At 31.8% G+C, this 17,188-nt stretch overlaps 2 protein-coding genes across 2 annotated transcripts; one reads left to right on the top strand and one right to left on the bottom strand.

The window, feature by feature from the left end:
• Positions 1-3,215: 3,215 nt before the first annotated feature.
• Positions 3,216-7,672, top strand: LOC110689280 (protein DETOXIFICATION 35-like). Its single transcript, XM_021866031.1, has 7 exons — positions 3,216-3,618; positions 5,066-5,691; positions 5,872-5,928; positions 6,096-6,334; positions 6,501-6,619; positions 6,704-6,790; positions 7,253-7,672. Exons 1-7 carry the CDS (start codon positions 3,343-3,345, stop codon positions 7,328-7,330), a joined length of 1,482 nt encoding a protein of 493 aa, XP_021721723.1. The 5' UTR covers positions 3,216-3,342; the 3' UTR covers positions 7,331-7,672.
• Positions 7,673-9,550: 1,878 nt separating this feature from the next.
• Positions 9,551-11,269, bottom strand: LOC110689279. The gene is made up of 2 exons (XM_021866030.1): positions 10,673-11,269; positions 9,551-9,996 (listed from the first exon to the last, which is right to left on the bottom strand). Exons 1-2 carry the CDS (start codon positions 11,163-11,165, stop codon positions 9,917-9,919), a joined length of 573 nt encoding a protein of 190 aa, XP_021721722.1. The 5' UTR covers positions 11,166-11,269; the 3' UTR covers positions 9,551-9,916.
• Between the last annotated feature and the right edge of the window lie 5,919 nt (positions 11,270-17,188).

Below are 17,188 nucleotides of genomic sequence, written 5' to 3'. Positions count from 1 at the left end.
AAAGTACTAGTCTACTGCCATAAATAACTAAACGACTGCCTTCCACGAAAATGGTAGGAATGTATTAAAACTTTTAACGGAAAATGAATTATTTATAAAAAAAAAAAAAAAAAATCAATAAAGAAAAATGGTGGTATGTAGGGAGAAAATTAAATGCACGAAAGCCGCGAGGCAGTAGCATATCGTGGACATTCGATATCCTTGCTTTTTGATAGAACATCATTGTGAATTTGTGATGTTCAAGCAACAAATAAATGTACCTACTTTTATTTATTTATTTATTTATTGGTACTCCTCTTTAATCAATATTAGATTTCTTTCATTTTCCAAAATAATTGGACTAGGTTAATACACATATTCATATATCCAATTTTGTAAGAAAAGTTATTCAAAAATATTGATTTTCGAAAAATACACATCAATATGAATCTAATTAACAAAATCTTTATGAGTATGATAGTTGTATAAAATTGTAAGAATTTATGGGTAGTGTTTACCCGTGTTTCTTTAGCGTTGGACACATAACTATTCAAAGTGTAAGAATATTTAGAAATAATTTACATAATAATACAAATAATGCAGAAAATCAAAGTAGTAATAAAACAAAAAACAAATGGTGTAAGGTCGTCTTGATTTTTCTAAAAAAGATAGGCAAAACCTTAAATTAAATTAAATGCAAGTATGGACACTTAAAATAAATACGAAGTATTTGTTTTTGTCTAAAAAAAATGTTAATTCTTAAAACACATTTATTTAATCAAGTTTTTAAATTGAAACTAGTGTATGGGTGTATGGCCCAGGCGATACCCCACATTGTTACTTTGATCACATGTAATTGAATATTTTTTTTTTTGATTAAATAATTGAATAGATATTTGATCATTCTTTATTATTTATTTATTCATTTATAATAATTTTTCATTAAACTTTTGGATAATTTCTTTATGGAACAACTATTGACTAATCTATTAACTATTACTAAAACAAAACATTGCTAACATCATCTTTTTTTCCCGCATAAAACCATTGATGATGTCATTTTTTGTGATACTTTTTTTTTTGTGATGTTTCATAAACAAGCTAAGTAAATTCTTTCAACAACTTTAATCTAGAAAATCGAAGTATAGTTTATTGAATAGCAATTGTATTTCTTCTAATGAATTTATGACAAAATTGAAATTCATTGTATATACAAGTTCTACGCTACAATTTTTTTGTTAAAACCGTTCATCACAAGGGGAATAATCTGGTTATATATAAACATGTCCTTCGTATAGAATTTATAATATAATGAAAATAAAGATATAATTATTATCAAAATAATTTATATAACTAAAATTAATTTATAACAAATAAATAGTTAATTTTCTTGTATGCATTATTACCTCAATGGGCATTATTAAGAAAATGTTGAGTATAAAAGCATGACTAATCAATAGATGAGATAATAAGACATCCAGTGCATATTAATGTTCTTACCAACTTTGGTTTTTTATTTTTTTTTTTAATTTTTTTTAATTTTTTTTTTATTATTATTATTATTTTTTACTTATGCTTCATATTCAATTATAATACACTAAATACTTTAATTTGTAAAAGACATTAATTTGAGAGCGTTTATTTAGTTTCATTATTTATTATTATCAACATATTTTTTGTGATTATATACTTTATTATTTTATATATATAACCCAAATAATATATATTGATATTCAAAGAAAATCACGGTGCATCGCCCAAGGCCACACATTAGTTTTTCATCAAAATATGCTCATAGTTGAATGAGTACGTACGTCAGTATGTGGACAAAGTTTTTAACATTTAGAGTTAAGTTTTTCATTAAAAGTTTGTTCATGCTCGAGCTTGACTTAATTAATCACTAATACTCGTATTATCTCATATCTAGTGCTTAAAATTCTACTTAAAAATAAGGGCCAATGAAAACCCGTGACCTTTGTGTCACACTACCTCTAATACCATGTTAAACTCCTAGTAAATAAGTGGTATGTTTTATACTATATCACACTCACTATTGCAAATATTTGAGATTAGCTAAAATACAGTCCCTGAACTATGGCATTAGTTGCATATTTGGTCCTTCATCTTTCAAATGAGGCAAATTGGTCCCTCTACCACCCTTGTGTTGTCTCACCATTTCTGGTGGAGGAACTTATGAGTCAGCAAAGTTTGTGTGTACTACCAACTAAGCAAAAGTTAAGGGACATATCCTAGTTAGCATTTGTTTAGGGATTACAAATATTTTTTTTTTGTCAGCTACTAATTAATATTTATTATGTACAAACTTTGATTAAAATAAAAAAAAACATATTCAATTTTTTTGCTTTTTTTAAAAATTAAATGACTTTTTTTTTTAAAAAAATATGACTTAGAGAATTAAAGAAGAAAATTAAATATGACTTAAAAAATTAATTATTCGACTTTCTTTCAAAAAAAATAAATTAAATACTTCGAATTAAAGAAATAGGAAGAGAGAAAAAAAAAAGGGTCAGCCCTCTCTTCTTCTCTTTCGGTTTGCTGCTCTAATAGGGAAACAATCCCCTACTTTGCACCTCATTAACGATCATCAACAATCACCATCTTTTAATTCCAACCTTTGATTTATTTTTGTGCTTTAATCTTGGCCTCCTGATTTAATTAATTCTGTGCAAGCTCATGCACAATATAGTTCAGCCGAATCGGAGGTTTGAGTGCGTGGTCGATTAATGACGGTGTTGAGGCTGCAGACTGGTGGAAATGGGGTTGTGTGTTTGTGGCAAGTTGTTGGTGATGTGGGGTGAGAAAAGGTGTATAACCAAAATATTAATGTTGATGGGAAAAAAAATAATGTTAGTTAAAAGATTCCCTTTAAAAAAAAAACTGACAAAAAAAAAAATTAATCATGTCCCTAAAGTTTTGCTAACTAGGATAGATCCCTAAACTTTTTTTAAAATATTATTTTATTTTTTTGTCACATGGGCACTTTGGTCCTTAAACTTTGGTGACTCATCTTTTATCTACCGGAAAAGTATATTATGGGTGGTTAAGGGACTAATTTACTTCATTTGAAAGATGAGGTACCAAAATGATACAAATACTAAAGTTGAGGGACCGTATTTTAGCTTAACTACAAATATTCAAGCCAAGACAATAATATCTATGTAGACCGTATTGATGTCACCATCAAATATTTATTATAAACAACCGTATATTCCTACGTTGCCTTCGTGCCATCCCACAAGGCCACAATATTAAGTATGAAGTGCAATAACTAGAGAGAAATAATCAGATAAATAAATAAAATCTAGAGAAGAAGAAAAAAGGAAGTAGGTAGAGTGTGTGGAAATGGAGACACCACTGCTAAACGGCGGCGACGGTAACAGGTTGAAGGCGGAGAACGGTGACTACGCGGAGGTGAAGAGCATTAGCGAGGCGGCGGCGGTGTTTAAGGAAGAGACTATCAAGTTATGGAAGATAGCATCACCATTAGTCTTTAACATTATTTGTCAATATGCTACAAATTCTCTTACGAACATTTTTGTAGGACATCTTGGGGAACTTGAGCTTTCGGCTATTTCTATCTCAATGTCCGTCATTAACACCTTCGCATTCGGCTTCATGGTTTTTTTTCTATCTCTATTACTTTTTCCAGTTTTTTTAATTTTAAATTTACTCCACATTATTTATTCATTTTTTTTTTATTTGATGATATTTATGTAGCGCAGAATAGTAGAATAATTTTGAGTTTTGACGAATGTTGATGATATACTTCCTCCATTTCCGAAAGAACGAACGGTCATCTATTAAAATCACAAAATTACCAATATATCCTCAAATATTTTTGTCATATAGCTCTTTCTCTCTATTTTACCCTTGATTTTTTCAGTTCTTTGTGCCATCTCCTCTCTAAATTTCTAAACTTTTTTCTCTCCCCTGTCACTATTAATTTTTCTTGTGTTTTCCCATAAATTTGTACTTGTAAATTATTGATGACTTGTGATTTCCCATACATGTGTACTTGCAAATTAAGTTACTTAATAACCGCGAATTCAAGCCAAATAGGTCGTTCTTTCGAGTACGGAGGAAGTATGTTTTTAGAGTATAAAAGTCAATCTTGTCAAGCCTTTTTCAATATTATCTTTTTATTTATATAAAAAAAAAAGTTCTATTAATGAAAAACAGTATTACAACCTGAAACAAACTTGTAATGATCTTTGTAAATTCTAATGTTAGTAAAGACAAGAATGATTTTTTGGGTGCAAAGTGTAATGGTTAAAGTTAAGCCAATCTTTACTTTAAGACGTTTAAGTTATGTAATGATCTTTGTAAACTCTTATGTTAGTGAAGACCAGAATGATTTTTTGGGTGCAAAGTGTAATGGTTAAGGTTAAGCCAATGTTTGAGTAGGTAGAGTAAAGCTAGGAGGACATTTATAGTACAGACAATAAAATATCCCAATAATAATTTAGGAAATTGCTTCATGTATGAAGTTTCCTACTCAATCTTTTGTGCTCATTTTTGCCAAACTCTCACATTACTTGTTGCTTTGTAAAAAGTATTTAGCAATAATAGTAATGAGGACATATTAGGTGATAGTAATGTTAGAGATGACAAATTAGGTGTGTGGATTGGATTCGAGTCACATTGGATCTGTGTCATGGTAGGTTTGCTCGTGTGTCTGTGGCCTCTGTGTGGATCGTATTTGAATTTGGGACTCTTTGGTTACTTTGGGTGAAGTCGGGTTATTTTCAGGCCGGAATGGTTTTTTAGTAACAGCCCATGGGGGTGTTATCTCATTATTATTCTATTCTAATACAGGAAACTTGTGTTAAAAAGTATTGAAATGTCTAGAATTGTTAATTAGTGTGTTAAAACTTTGAACATTCTAATACAAAAACTAGTGTTAAAAAGTATTGAAATGCCTAGAGTTGTTAATTAGTGTAATGGACAATCACTTGGTGTAATGGTTTTTACAAACTTACAATGTAGTACTATTATTTTGTTCAAGTGGGAGCATGTAATTTTTGGAGATTTTAATGGGGACAAATATTGTTGTTCAAACTTGTAGCTTGGTATGGGGAGCGCGCTTGAGACATTGTGTGGACAAGCTTTTGGTGCAGGGCAAGTTCATATGCTTGGAATTTACATGCAACGCTCGTGGATCATCCTATTGCTCAGCAGTCTTGTACTCCTACCAATTTACATCTTTGCTGCACCTGTGTTAAAGTTTCTAGGACAGGACACTGATGTAGCCAACCTCTCAGGACAGTTCACCATCCTTACTATACCCTCATTGTTCTCGTTGGCTATCAATTTTCCTACTCAGAAGTTCCTCCAAGCCCAAAGCAAGGTTAATGTTATGGCTTGGATTGGATTTATTGTTCTAATTGAACACGCTGTGCTTCTCTGGCTATTCATTGCTGTGCTGGGCTGGGGTCTGCAAGGGGCTGCAGTAGCTTTCAACTTCACAAAATGGGTGACTGCAATTGCACAAGTTGTTTATGTGTTTGGTTGGTGCAAGGATGCTTGGACAGGGTTCTCATGGGCTGCTTTTAACGAGATGTGGGCGTTTGTTAGGCTTTCAATTGCTTCTGCTGTGATGCTTTGCCTTGAAATCTGGTATATGATGAGCATAACACTTCTTGCTGGTCACCTTCCAAATGCTGTCATTACTATAGGCTCTCTTTCTATCTGGTGAGTTTCCGAACCTATGCAATTCATGACTTGTAAGTTTATTGTCTACTTGCAAGCATGTCAAATTGTGGTATCATACTTAATCTTCCTTGATAAATGTATACTGTGGTATTATTCTTAACAACTAGCTGTTGTTCTTCTGCAAAAAAGTCGCTAATGCAATTTTCTTCTCTGTTTCAGCACGAATATAAATGGACTACAATTTATGATATTCATCGGAATAAATGCTGCTGTAAGGTAAATGCATAAAAATCAATATTCTTACTATGCTAGACACTAACCTTTTCAGTTTATTTGCTTGAGTTGTGAGATTCTATCTTGATCGTATACTCTTAGAAGCTACAAGTGGTTAGTATGATTTCATTTTCATCTATCAATTCTGAAGCAATTTTTGTTACTACTAGTGTTCGTGTATCAAATGAGCTTGGGTTACAGCATCCAAGGGCAACCAAATACAGTGTTTTCGTTGCAGTCTTCCAGTCTATCATCATCGGGCTTCTGTGCTTGGTCATTATCCTCATCACTAAAGACCATTTTGCTATTATTTACACCGATAGCAAGGAATTGCAGCAAGCAGTTTCTAAACTAGCTTGGCTTCTTGGTGTGACAATGGTTCTTAACAGTATTCAGCCTGTCATTTCAGGTAGACTTGCACTTATTTTCTTTGTATGCTTTTGTGGCATTTTCTGCCTGTCAAATTTGTGACTTCTCCTTTCTGCTTACGTACAACTGATGGACAGACTCCTGATCGAGCAGTCTGGACTAGAGTACTAAATGATTCAGTAATTATTTTCTTATCATATTTGTAGGAGTTGCTGTTGGAGGGGGGTGGCAAGCCACTGTGGCCAATATAAACTTGGCTTGCTATTATGTTTTTGGGCTACCGCTTGGATACATTCTCGGCTATGTAGCACACTTGGGAGTAGAGGTAATATCACTTTCCATTTGTGCTTAAGATCTTAATTCTTCATGATCAACGATATATTCTGAAATATGGTTTTATCAATGACAGGGCCTTTGGAGCGGAATGATAGCTGGAACTCTCTTGCAGACATTCATTCTACTCTTCATCCTTTACAAAACAAATTGGAATAAAGAGGTGAGCTTTACATAGCTTTCAGTTACTTTTTCCTTGTTTTTCTGAAAGTTTGGTGTTAGCATAATTTGGAGATATGAGATCTTAATACTTCACCTTATGTCGCATTGCTGTGTTTCTTCTGTTCATACTCGCATAGTCTAAGTATTTTTGGCTAAGGGTAAGGACTTCCTTTAGTTATGCTCTTCAGACTTGGCTATTAGTTTTTCCAAAACACTGGTCGTGATACACATATTGAATTTAAAGGTAGAATTGTCGCGTACATTGACACTAGAGATGAATTGAAGAGTCATATATACACATCTTGAGTATTTTGCATTTCTGTAAAAGACACCGTAAAGGTTTAAGGTAGTGTACTTATGAATAAAACTCCACCTTCAGTTGTGCAAAAGCATTCTAGAGTGGCTGGTAATAGTTGACGTCGTAAAAAGACAGACATGACTAAGCTGCCTCCATGATATGCAGGTGGAGGAATCAAGCAGCCGCATGCAGAAATGGGCAGGGCATGACAGCAGGGCAGATAAGATTGGTGATGACATATGAATAACTTGCTTCAAGTGATGCAGAAATGCGTTTTTTAACTTCCAAAGTGTTCTGAATGTTTGGAGGGTGCTTCTAAAGGCATTACACCTCTAAAATCCCAATAAGATCGTGTTAGAACATCTTATTGATGAAATATTGTCATTTATAAACCTTGTTGTTTAACGCTGAATCTGATCATATTAACGCATATGATCACCATAGACTCAGATTTAACCAAGGATTGCAACTTACTGTAGTTACAAAATTGTAACCACATTCTAGAGTCCTTTCAAATTATAGAGCAGCGTAGTCTTCAACGTATGAAGAAAATAAAACTGCCGTGTTCTTAGCTATTGTCATATACATTACTTTAATCGATCGCGTCACTTTGAATTTAAACACAATAATAATCCCACGGAGACATGACAAACGCATAGGCGGCTAGGCGATATGGGCATCATTTTCCACCTCGTTATTTTCATGAATTTAAAAAGACAAAAGAAAATTACAATTTAGTTATTTGCCTATTTAGCTTAATAAAATAAATTATTATCAACATATAATATTTGTAATTGACACAGCCCACAACCATCTTTACAAATAACTACAGAGTAACAAGATTATAAATGAGCCGACTAGCATAAGAATTGATTATTTTATTCGATTTGTAGGTTAAGTTGACAAAGCAAAATTGATCTTAATAATCAGTTTGGTGATATACCAAAGAATACGCCAACAACCAATAAATCAACAGCACTAACCAAATTAATCAGGCAGACCATGTGGCCAACTAGACATCAAAATGATTAATTCTTACACTAATCTAGACCACAATATTCTCTTATGCAAAGTTGATATCATCAAGTCAAATACAGGATTCGCAAGTTTAAGACAAGAAATCTAAGTTATACTAATCTCTTTTAAGTAAGAATCTTTTTCTGCAGCCTGTAAGCGTATCTCTGAATCAAAACTCCCGTAAACTAAGCTTCTTCAAGATCTACACAGCTGACTTTCTCTGATTTCGGAGAAATTTATTAAACACGGCCATCTATTCGACCAATCCAGATCCCGATCTTCTGTTATGGAGCGTTCACATACCATCTCTTCTAAATTTGCCACATCTTAACTTACAGCTTGTAACTTCTTGATCGTGGTTCGTGGTGGCATTAGATAACACAGAGGCAGATCAATACTAACATACTGATAAATCCTTCTAAAGACAGCATCAGCGATTAGCACTATTAAATCACTCCTAGTTAATGATGTAAAGGGAGAGCTATATGACCTAAAGTTCTGGACTATGGTCTATGGCTGGCTTTGCTCTAAGCAAATCCTGCCTTTGTTTTTAATGCACAGCCAGCCGTAGGTCGTAACTTCTGGTCATGAGGGAAGCAAGATGAGAGTACGAGACTAAGAGTGAGGCAACTAGGCAAGTACCTGACTTCATTCTAATGAACACCATATTTCCCATGAACAGAAGAAATACAGCAATGCATTAGTTACTAGCAGAAACCACATCTAAGTATAGGAGATATGTTAGCAACCACTCGTACTACTAAATGATTCAAGCAGAAACTCTTCTAAATCATATAAGACAAGTAACAAACCAACCAGCAAAGAGTTATTTCGGGTCTCCATCACTCAACAAACAAGTCCACTGCTTGCTCTTTGGAGTAAACTTCTGCAAGAGCAAATACAAAGAACAACTTGAAAAAATATCTGCATTTCACCAAACAAGTTATGTGGCCAGAATTATTAGTACACTACATATACGAGTACGAAGTTAGACAAAGACACCTCCGCGAGAATGCCAACCTTTGAAGCAAGTTGCAGAAGATCGACAAAAACAGTCATGAAGGGTGCTCATCTTCAATCGCGAGAACAAGTTAGAAGTCAGCCTTACAAACATAAAGACAACATAGTTTGCCATTAACAGAAAATCAACTTGCAAATGACAATATTTCACAGATTAGACGTGGTCAGCATTGTCATTCTTCCAATCAGATAACCACTTATAGCAGTCCCAAGTTAGAGGTTAAACGATAAGTATGTTCCATCAGGCAGAGATAATCGAAAGGATTGGCAATAATCCAAGACTGATTATCCAATAAGAGGGAGTTACCTCAGCAATGCAGAGGCCACTTAAGAAGCTGAGGTAGCTGCAATGGTGATTCTCAACACACACTGCATAAGAATCACGGTAGAATAAGCACATGAAAATAAATGTAAAAGAAACAACAGTTGCACAAACCAATTAAATGATTGAAGAAGTAAGTTTTATTCCACTTTCATCTCTTTTATTTCATCTATCATTACAAATAATCACAAGCTAAAATCTAAGCCGAGCACTAAATGTCAGACCATCATCGGTAGTTGATTAATCTCAGACCTGACACGGTCCTCTTCTCTAATGGTTCTGATTCCATCTTGTCCAAAATTCGGTCGCAAAGTTCTGAACTTTGACGGTCCTAGCATGTTCATCTTCCCATTCAAAGATCGATCCATTTTGATTACGAAAGTTTTTTTGACTTTTCATCTTTTAGGGAAAATAGGACATTCTTTTGTCTTTAGACTGATAAAATCAGTCGACAGCATTGCCGCTGCAATCTAGCTGCATAATTTGACAGTGCACGCCACGGCCTGAGCCCAAAATTTTAGCCTTGCTTTGACATCTTCAGGATGATCACCTAATCAAAGGAACAGACAACATGTTAAGCATAGCACAAAGGGTAATCAGAACAAATGTGAAAACAAACTGGAACATGCTGTGACCAACTCATGCCAAACAGATGCCAACTATCTACAACTCAGAAAAATAAAAGCACACAATCCAATATACTACAGCAAGTAACAATGTGAATGATTAGTTTTGTTCACACTTTACAGTTAACATGTGCACAAGATCAAGTCTTTAATTCTTGTAAGTTGTAACAATTTTGTCAGCAAAGATCATGGAACACATGGAATTCTTTTTATCTTAGACATCAGACAAATAATGCAAGTTTTCTTAGTGTATACATTAATCTTTCTAAACTCAATCAGATCTACTTATTATTTAATTACATATATATATTCACATGATTAAGTAATCATTTGTCCTGAAATTTATTAGAATCAACATCAAATCTGTAAATACCACCTTTCGTGTCAGATTTAGTTGTCGCATTACTAATTCAAATTACACTTACTAATTTATGTAGTTTACAGTTAATAAAGGTCAATTAAATCGAAAATCATTCAAATTAGACAAATTCAAACCCAGATCCCAAAAACCCAGAAAAATTGAAGCAGAACCCAGATCATAAAGCACAGAAAAAACCAAACCCAGATCAAAAAATTTATGAATCATAAAATAAAACTCACCAGGACTAGAGATCTTCCAAGTAGGCATAGGACTAGAAGATTCAGACCCAGAAGACGACGCCGTATCATTAGTATTATTAGCATGATTCAAACTTTGTTGATGGTGTTGTTGTTGATTAGGATAATCATCTAGAAACTTCTGAGACATAGAATAACAAAGCTCCAAAGCAGGCAAAGTATTACAAAGTTCAGGAATTTCATCATAACTAAACCCAAACCCTAAATCAACACAACCCTTTAATTCATCAAGATCATCATCAGTTAAGCTCTTTGTTCGAGGTAAATCATCGTCATCAGAGGGTTCAACGTATCCTTCTAAACAAACCTGCGGTACCCTCTTTCTGGGTTTCCTGATTCTGGATTTTGGTTCATATACAATCACCTCTTCTTCATCTTCTTGATGATCGAAATTTGGGGTTGTTGTTTGGTTGTTGGTGGTTGTAGAAATTATGGTTTTGTCTTGGGATTCAGATTCGGAATTGTAGGCTGCCATTGTTTTTCTGGGTTTTTTTTCTCTTTCTTGTTTTTCTGGGTTTTTTTCTCTCTCCAATTCTATTGATTCTGTTGTGTGAGTGAGATTGTGAGAAATGGGGTGAGAGAGAAGGGCTTATAAAGGTAGGGCTTTTGCAGTTTAGTCCCTAAGTCGGTCATTAGACGGCTATTTTTTTAATATTTATTGTTATGCCCTTGTGTGGGGACAATATTGTGTACATCCTCTGTTTCGGAATAATTGACCCAATTTGACGATAAATTGACACAATTTGACTTTTTTTAGCTATTCATACTCGTATATAATTTTGACAATACGGACATACGGTTATATTACTTATATTACTTATATACGAGTAGTCCAGTAATAATTAGGCCATGTTCATTTCAATTAAAAAGAAATAAATATTCAGTTCAGTTCAATAAAAATCAATAAGTTTTTTAAAAAAATATAACAAATAATCTAAAATTAATAATTTCAATTAAGTAAAAATAATTTAAGTTTAGCATAAGTTATTTCAGTTTAGTAAAAATAATTTCAATTCAACAAAAATAAGGTGAAGAGAACAAGGCCTTACTCGTATTAATTTTATTATCATGTTAATATGTTTTCAAATACGAAGTATTCTCTTTATTACTCCGAAAATCAATTATTTAATTAAAAAACAATTATTAAATCTCACGTATAGTAATTATTGAAGCATTAAGTCAATGTTAAAAAAAATGGGGATATTTTGTTTTGGGATGATCGAAGGTAAATATGAATAGTTATTTTTTGAGTAGATATATATTTATTTTGGTAATAAAAATAATTTTATTGGAAATATGTATACATGAAGAAACCTGTGTAAAATAATTACACCGTATTAGAGATAGAATGAGTTTAAACGTAACCAAGATCTTTTAAGAACAGAGGGAGTAGGTATCATGTAAATTTTCATTATGTTAATTTTTGTTAGTGATTGTTGTTAGTAGTCAAACATATGCAATGGCATGTGTGCTGAGTTTAACTAGGTCCATTCAAATACAAAGAGTTTCATTGTCCTTTATTTTTACTGAACTTATTTACTTACAGTGATATTCTATTTACTTAATTCACTTTTCACCCCTTTAATCTCATCAAATTATAATTTAGTATTTATATATTCTGGTCTAAAAAAATTAGTGTCTAGATTTCTTATTTAGTGTCCAAATGTGAATTTATATGGTCCATTGCACTAGGCCTAATAGTTCATTACAAATATGTTATGCTTGTGACACAATTTTTCACATTTTAAACACAATGATCATGTTTGCCAAAATGTAGTTGTAAAAGTGGTTGTTAAAGCCTGCTCTGATAGAATGAAGTGAGCTGAATTGAACTGAACTGAACTGAATATTTTATGAGAGAAGGAAATTAAGATAAAAATTGTACTAAACTTATTGGAGCTGGATGTGTGCCTGTGTAAGTAACTGTTTGCTATCATGCTTGTCAGCAAATTGTTAGTTGCGAAAATATATAATTGAAGTGTAAGTATTTAGTAAATTAGTTGTTAACTAAATGTAGTGTCATTTTGAATACTATAGAAAAACATATTATCAGTTACTTTTCATTTTCAAATGCTAATTTAGCTCGTAATAATAGTTACTTTTAATATTAAACACTACACTCATCATAACATAATTTTCACCGCCTAGCACTTTTTTTTTTGGGTATTAAGGGTGTTCTCTTCAGCTTATTTTCAGTTCAATTCAGTTTACTTCCGTTTTGAATTTTCTTCTCTCATAAAATATTCAGTTTAGTTCAGTTTAATTCAGCTCTAAGAAGTTTAATTTAGTTCAGTTCAGCTTCAATATATTCTATTCAGTTCATTTCAGTACAATCAATTAGAACAAACCCTTTAAAAGTGGTTTGAGTTGGACGAACCATCAAAAACTATATATAAAAAAAAGTACTCAAAATTATTGCCGGACACAGCTATTAAGGTCTTTATATCCAATAACTCAAAAATTACCAGGGATCGAGTTTCGATGAGCCTGAATGATGATCCTTCTCTGTATACAAGATTAAGGGTATACTCTAAAACACAAAACAAGATAAGGATCATACATGAAAATAACATCTCAAAAGCCAACATGTATCACTTCAGTCTCCTATAAGGCTATAACATATGAATATATGATGTTGATGATGTTACATGGGTGACCATATAATATAATTTTTTTTAGAAAAAAAATAAAAAGTTACATTTTTTAATATTTTTATATCTAAGCATGTGATGTGAGAAAGGCATTGTTGTTCATATACAAGATGACAGCTGTCCAACTGCAAAAAGGCCAAATAAAAAAATAAAAATAAATAGTAATACGTGGAGGAAAGTAAATGGGGTAGCTACCCTTACCTTGGTGAAATGGGCAAAGACAAAATTTTTATGGCCCAATATAAGGGAATGTGGGCCCATTTTGAAAAAAGGGTCCCACACCTAGATCCATGTTCATCTTATATGAGTAGTTGAAATTTTTTGTTCTTTTTCTATGGTTTTCAATCGTTTAGAACAAAAATACTATTGCAATTGCAACTAACCAAGAATTTAATTGAAGAATAACGTGTATGAAATATTTTATAGTTCTAGAGGATTATCACAATTCCAATTTGGTATTTTCTTAGGAATATTGGTTTCATAATGTGTTCCATGTTGCATAAAATTTATCCAACTTGAGTAAAATTCTAGATTCCTAAAGTTGGTGTTTCTTGTGGAGTAGATTAAACTTGTAAGGGAAGAGTTTGGATGAGGTTGAATGAATTAGATCATCATGTCGTTAAAAAAATTATAGATGTGATGCGTATTGGTTTTAAAAATAAAGCAGCTTCGAATATTGTTCGTGTGAAAGAGATGATGAAATAAACTAATGTTTTTGTGCGCTTTTTATTACGTTGTTGTCATTAAGAACGGTGTAATAACGTGTAAACAAAACTGCTTAGCTTTAGAAATATAAGCTTATCTAATCTTACATCATCTAATGTTTAAGTTTAAACAAATTAAAAACACTTAAGAGGACTTTCAAAATGTATAATTGATTTTTTTTAAAAGTAGCTGCCGGATAGTATGACACGTAGAAAATTGACTATTTAGTATACGTGACTAAGAATTAACTCATAATATTTATGAACTTGTAGTCTTTGGGCTTGTTTAATAAGCTTATATGACTCTTCAAGCTTCATGATCGATGAAGCATAGTGTATCCAAATTGATGTGCCTATCTATATCTCCATGCAAATATGCAATGTCAATTCAATAAGTAAGTAATTTATGGGGTTAATTTTGAATAAAGACATAAATACCCAATATTATCTATACTTGGCATGCATTTGACACGAGATATACCACTTGAAAAAATCAATAATGTTGTATGTCACCTAAAAGTATCGATACATGTACTACCATATACTCTTGTTTTTATATTTATACCATGTTTATTTTCGTATCTGTTTTCATACATATATCCTCTACAAACAACTCGGACTTTTATCTTGTATTTGTTGGAGTAAATAAAGTAAAAGTCAAGTTTTTTGATTGGTTTGTGGCTTTTAAAAGTATGACCAATTTACTTCACAAGTAGGTTGTGACCTACCACGTTTGCCCACAGATGGGTTGTGGAGTTGTTTTTTTTTCATGTCTAGATTACTATTTGGCTTTCTACTTTTTCTCTTGCCTTGTTGGTATTTGGTTATTCTTATGTAACCCCCTTATTCAAGTAGTTGTTTATTGTGATTCAATCAGTTTATTATTCTATTTGATCACTCATTTAGATGGTTACATTTGGCTCTTCATACTTCCTGCATTGTCTATATGACTTGAAATCTTTTTTAAAAAAGAAACACAATACTACATACACAAAATACAAAGAGCTAAACACATTTCTTCTTTTGAGCATAAGTTCACCTCTTACCCAAAAGTGTCTTTGAATGAGAGTGATGTACAATGTAATCATAGGAAACATACCAGCGATACAATGTGCATTCGGTTGCGCTGGAATTCGTTTTCAAAGTCAATGACAAATTGTCACTCCACACTATCTTCCTTTGGCCAAACTAACATATTATTATTCTTGTATAATTTATAGCCTTTGAAACTCTTATTTTTATAACAGTATACAATAACATTACTTGTATTATCTATATGAGAATAATCAAGAAGTTTCCATAATTAGAAGTGTGTATACCCCAACAAAGATGTTGCATGGTTTCTATTCTTAGTAGACTTTTGCATCTATATATGAATATGCTCATCAAAAAGACATAAAATTCCAATTCTCCACTAATACAATTTACTTGAATTGTGGGGCTATTACAAACATCAACCACTAAATTAAAGCTCAATTACTGTCCCTAATTACAATTATCTAGCTGTCAATTCAACTATACCATTCAATTATCCACACTAATCCAAAATTAAGCTCAGCTGCCCCATGATTATAATTAGTAATTCATAAAACGTTATTTTTACATAATTATTTTGTATTAAATTATTATAAGTGGTTCACATTATTTTAGAAATATAAAATATAATGTCCAAACTTATGATCCGGTATCTTTGGGAATATAACGTACCTCATGTGTGTAAGCATCCAACTATGCTACAACTTGCAACGTTATTTTATTTAAACCTTTGGATTTAATTATGTGACAAAAATTTATGATTGGTGCATTAAATGATATAGATCTTAACTTCGTTACCAAGTAATTAGCCATATAATAAAATGTACATTGACGGCATAATTTAATTACTCAAATTTTTAATTTAGCATAATTGTATCCTCAATTAGTGAATCAATCCTACGTGTGTGCTTACACAATACTCAAATTAGTGTGTCTAATTGAGACATGAATTGGACCAGCTGTTACTTTTTCACGTAATTAGATTGATATTGTGAGCATTAATTAGTGTTGATAATGGATTAGGCTGAGATTTTGGTCATTTGAATTGTTAATTCATATAATTACCTTTGCCGACTCGCCATTAAACTATACTCCTATATAATTATTTTTGCCTTTTGCGAACCAACTTTGACCTTTGATTATTTATAAACTATATATTATACACATATATTTTTAAGGAACATACTATGGAGTAGTAGATTAGTAGATTGGTATTAAAATGTAATCTTATTATAGAAAATACTTTGTTATTTAGTTAAGTTTAAATCAATAAAGTTTGAATCTTGATAACAGACATGATAATTATTTAGAAATGAATTGAAGGGATCGATTATTAAGTATGTGTTTAGAACACCAATACGTGGTTTTATCCTTAATAATGACACGTTATGTTCTCTTCATCTTATTTAAATAATATCAGATCCATTAAAAATAAATTCAATCCTGCAAAAAAATAAATAAAAATAACATTTTAGTTAAACTAAGTTTTAATCCGTAAAAATCACTAACTTATTAAGAGAATTATAATAGAAAATTAGTAAAACAGTTTAAAGTTCAGCAAAATAATTCAGCTCAACAAAAATTATTTCAGTTTATTAGTTGAATAAGGTGAAGATAATAGGGCATTAGTTCATTATTGTTCATATAAGAGTGTTTTGTTAACTTGGTATTAGAACTTATTAAACCTAAGCTTATTTTAGTTATGAGCTCATTTTTTCTTAACTTATCTTATTGAACTTTTTTTCTTAAATAAGGCTCATCACCTTTTAAAAATAATTTTTAGTAAAAATTATTTTTGTTCATTAAAAATATAAGTAAAGTTCATTAAATTAGTTTATGTTTTACTTAAAAAAAAGTTTATATTTAGCAAAGATAATAATTAATCAATAAAAAATTGGTAATTTTAAACAGCAAATGTTTCAATTTAGCAAATATAATTTTAGTTTAGTAGTATAAAAATAAGGCAAATAAAGTAGGTATACCGTTCGAGCAACCCCTAACCGAGTAACCTTTGACCGATCGTCTGAGTAATCCATAACCGACCGAGTAACCCTTAACTACGTAGCTCATGACCAAATAACCCCTACCACACAGTGTGACCAACTACA

Source organism: Chenopodium quinoa, unplaced genomic scaffold (assembly GCF_001683475.1).
Source record: "Chenopodium quinoa cultivar QQ74 unplaced genomic scaffold, ASM168347v1, whole genome shotgun sequence".
In the NCBI taxonomy this organism is placed as follows: domain Eukaryota; kingdom Viridiplantae; phylum Streptophyta; class Magnoliopsida; order Caryophyllales; family Amaranthaceae; genus Chenopodium; species Chenopodium quinoa.
This window is presented reverse-complemented; position numbering and strand designations above follow the sequence as displayed.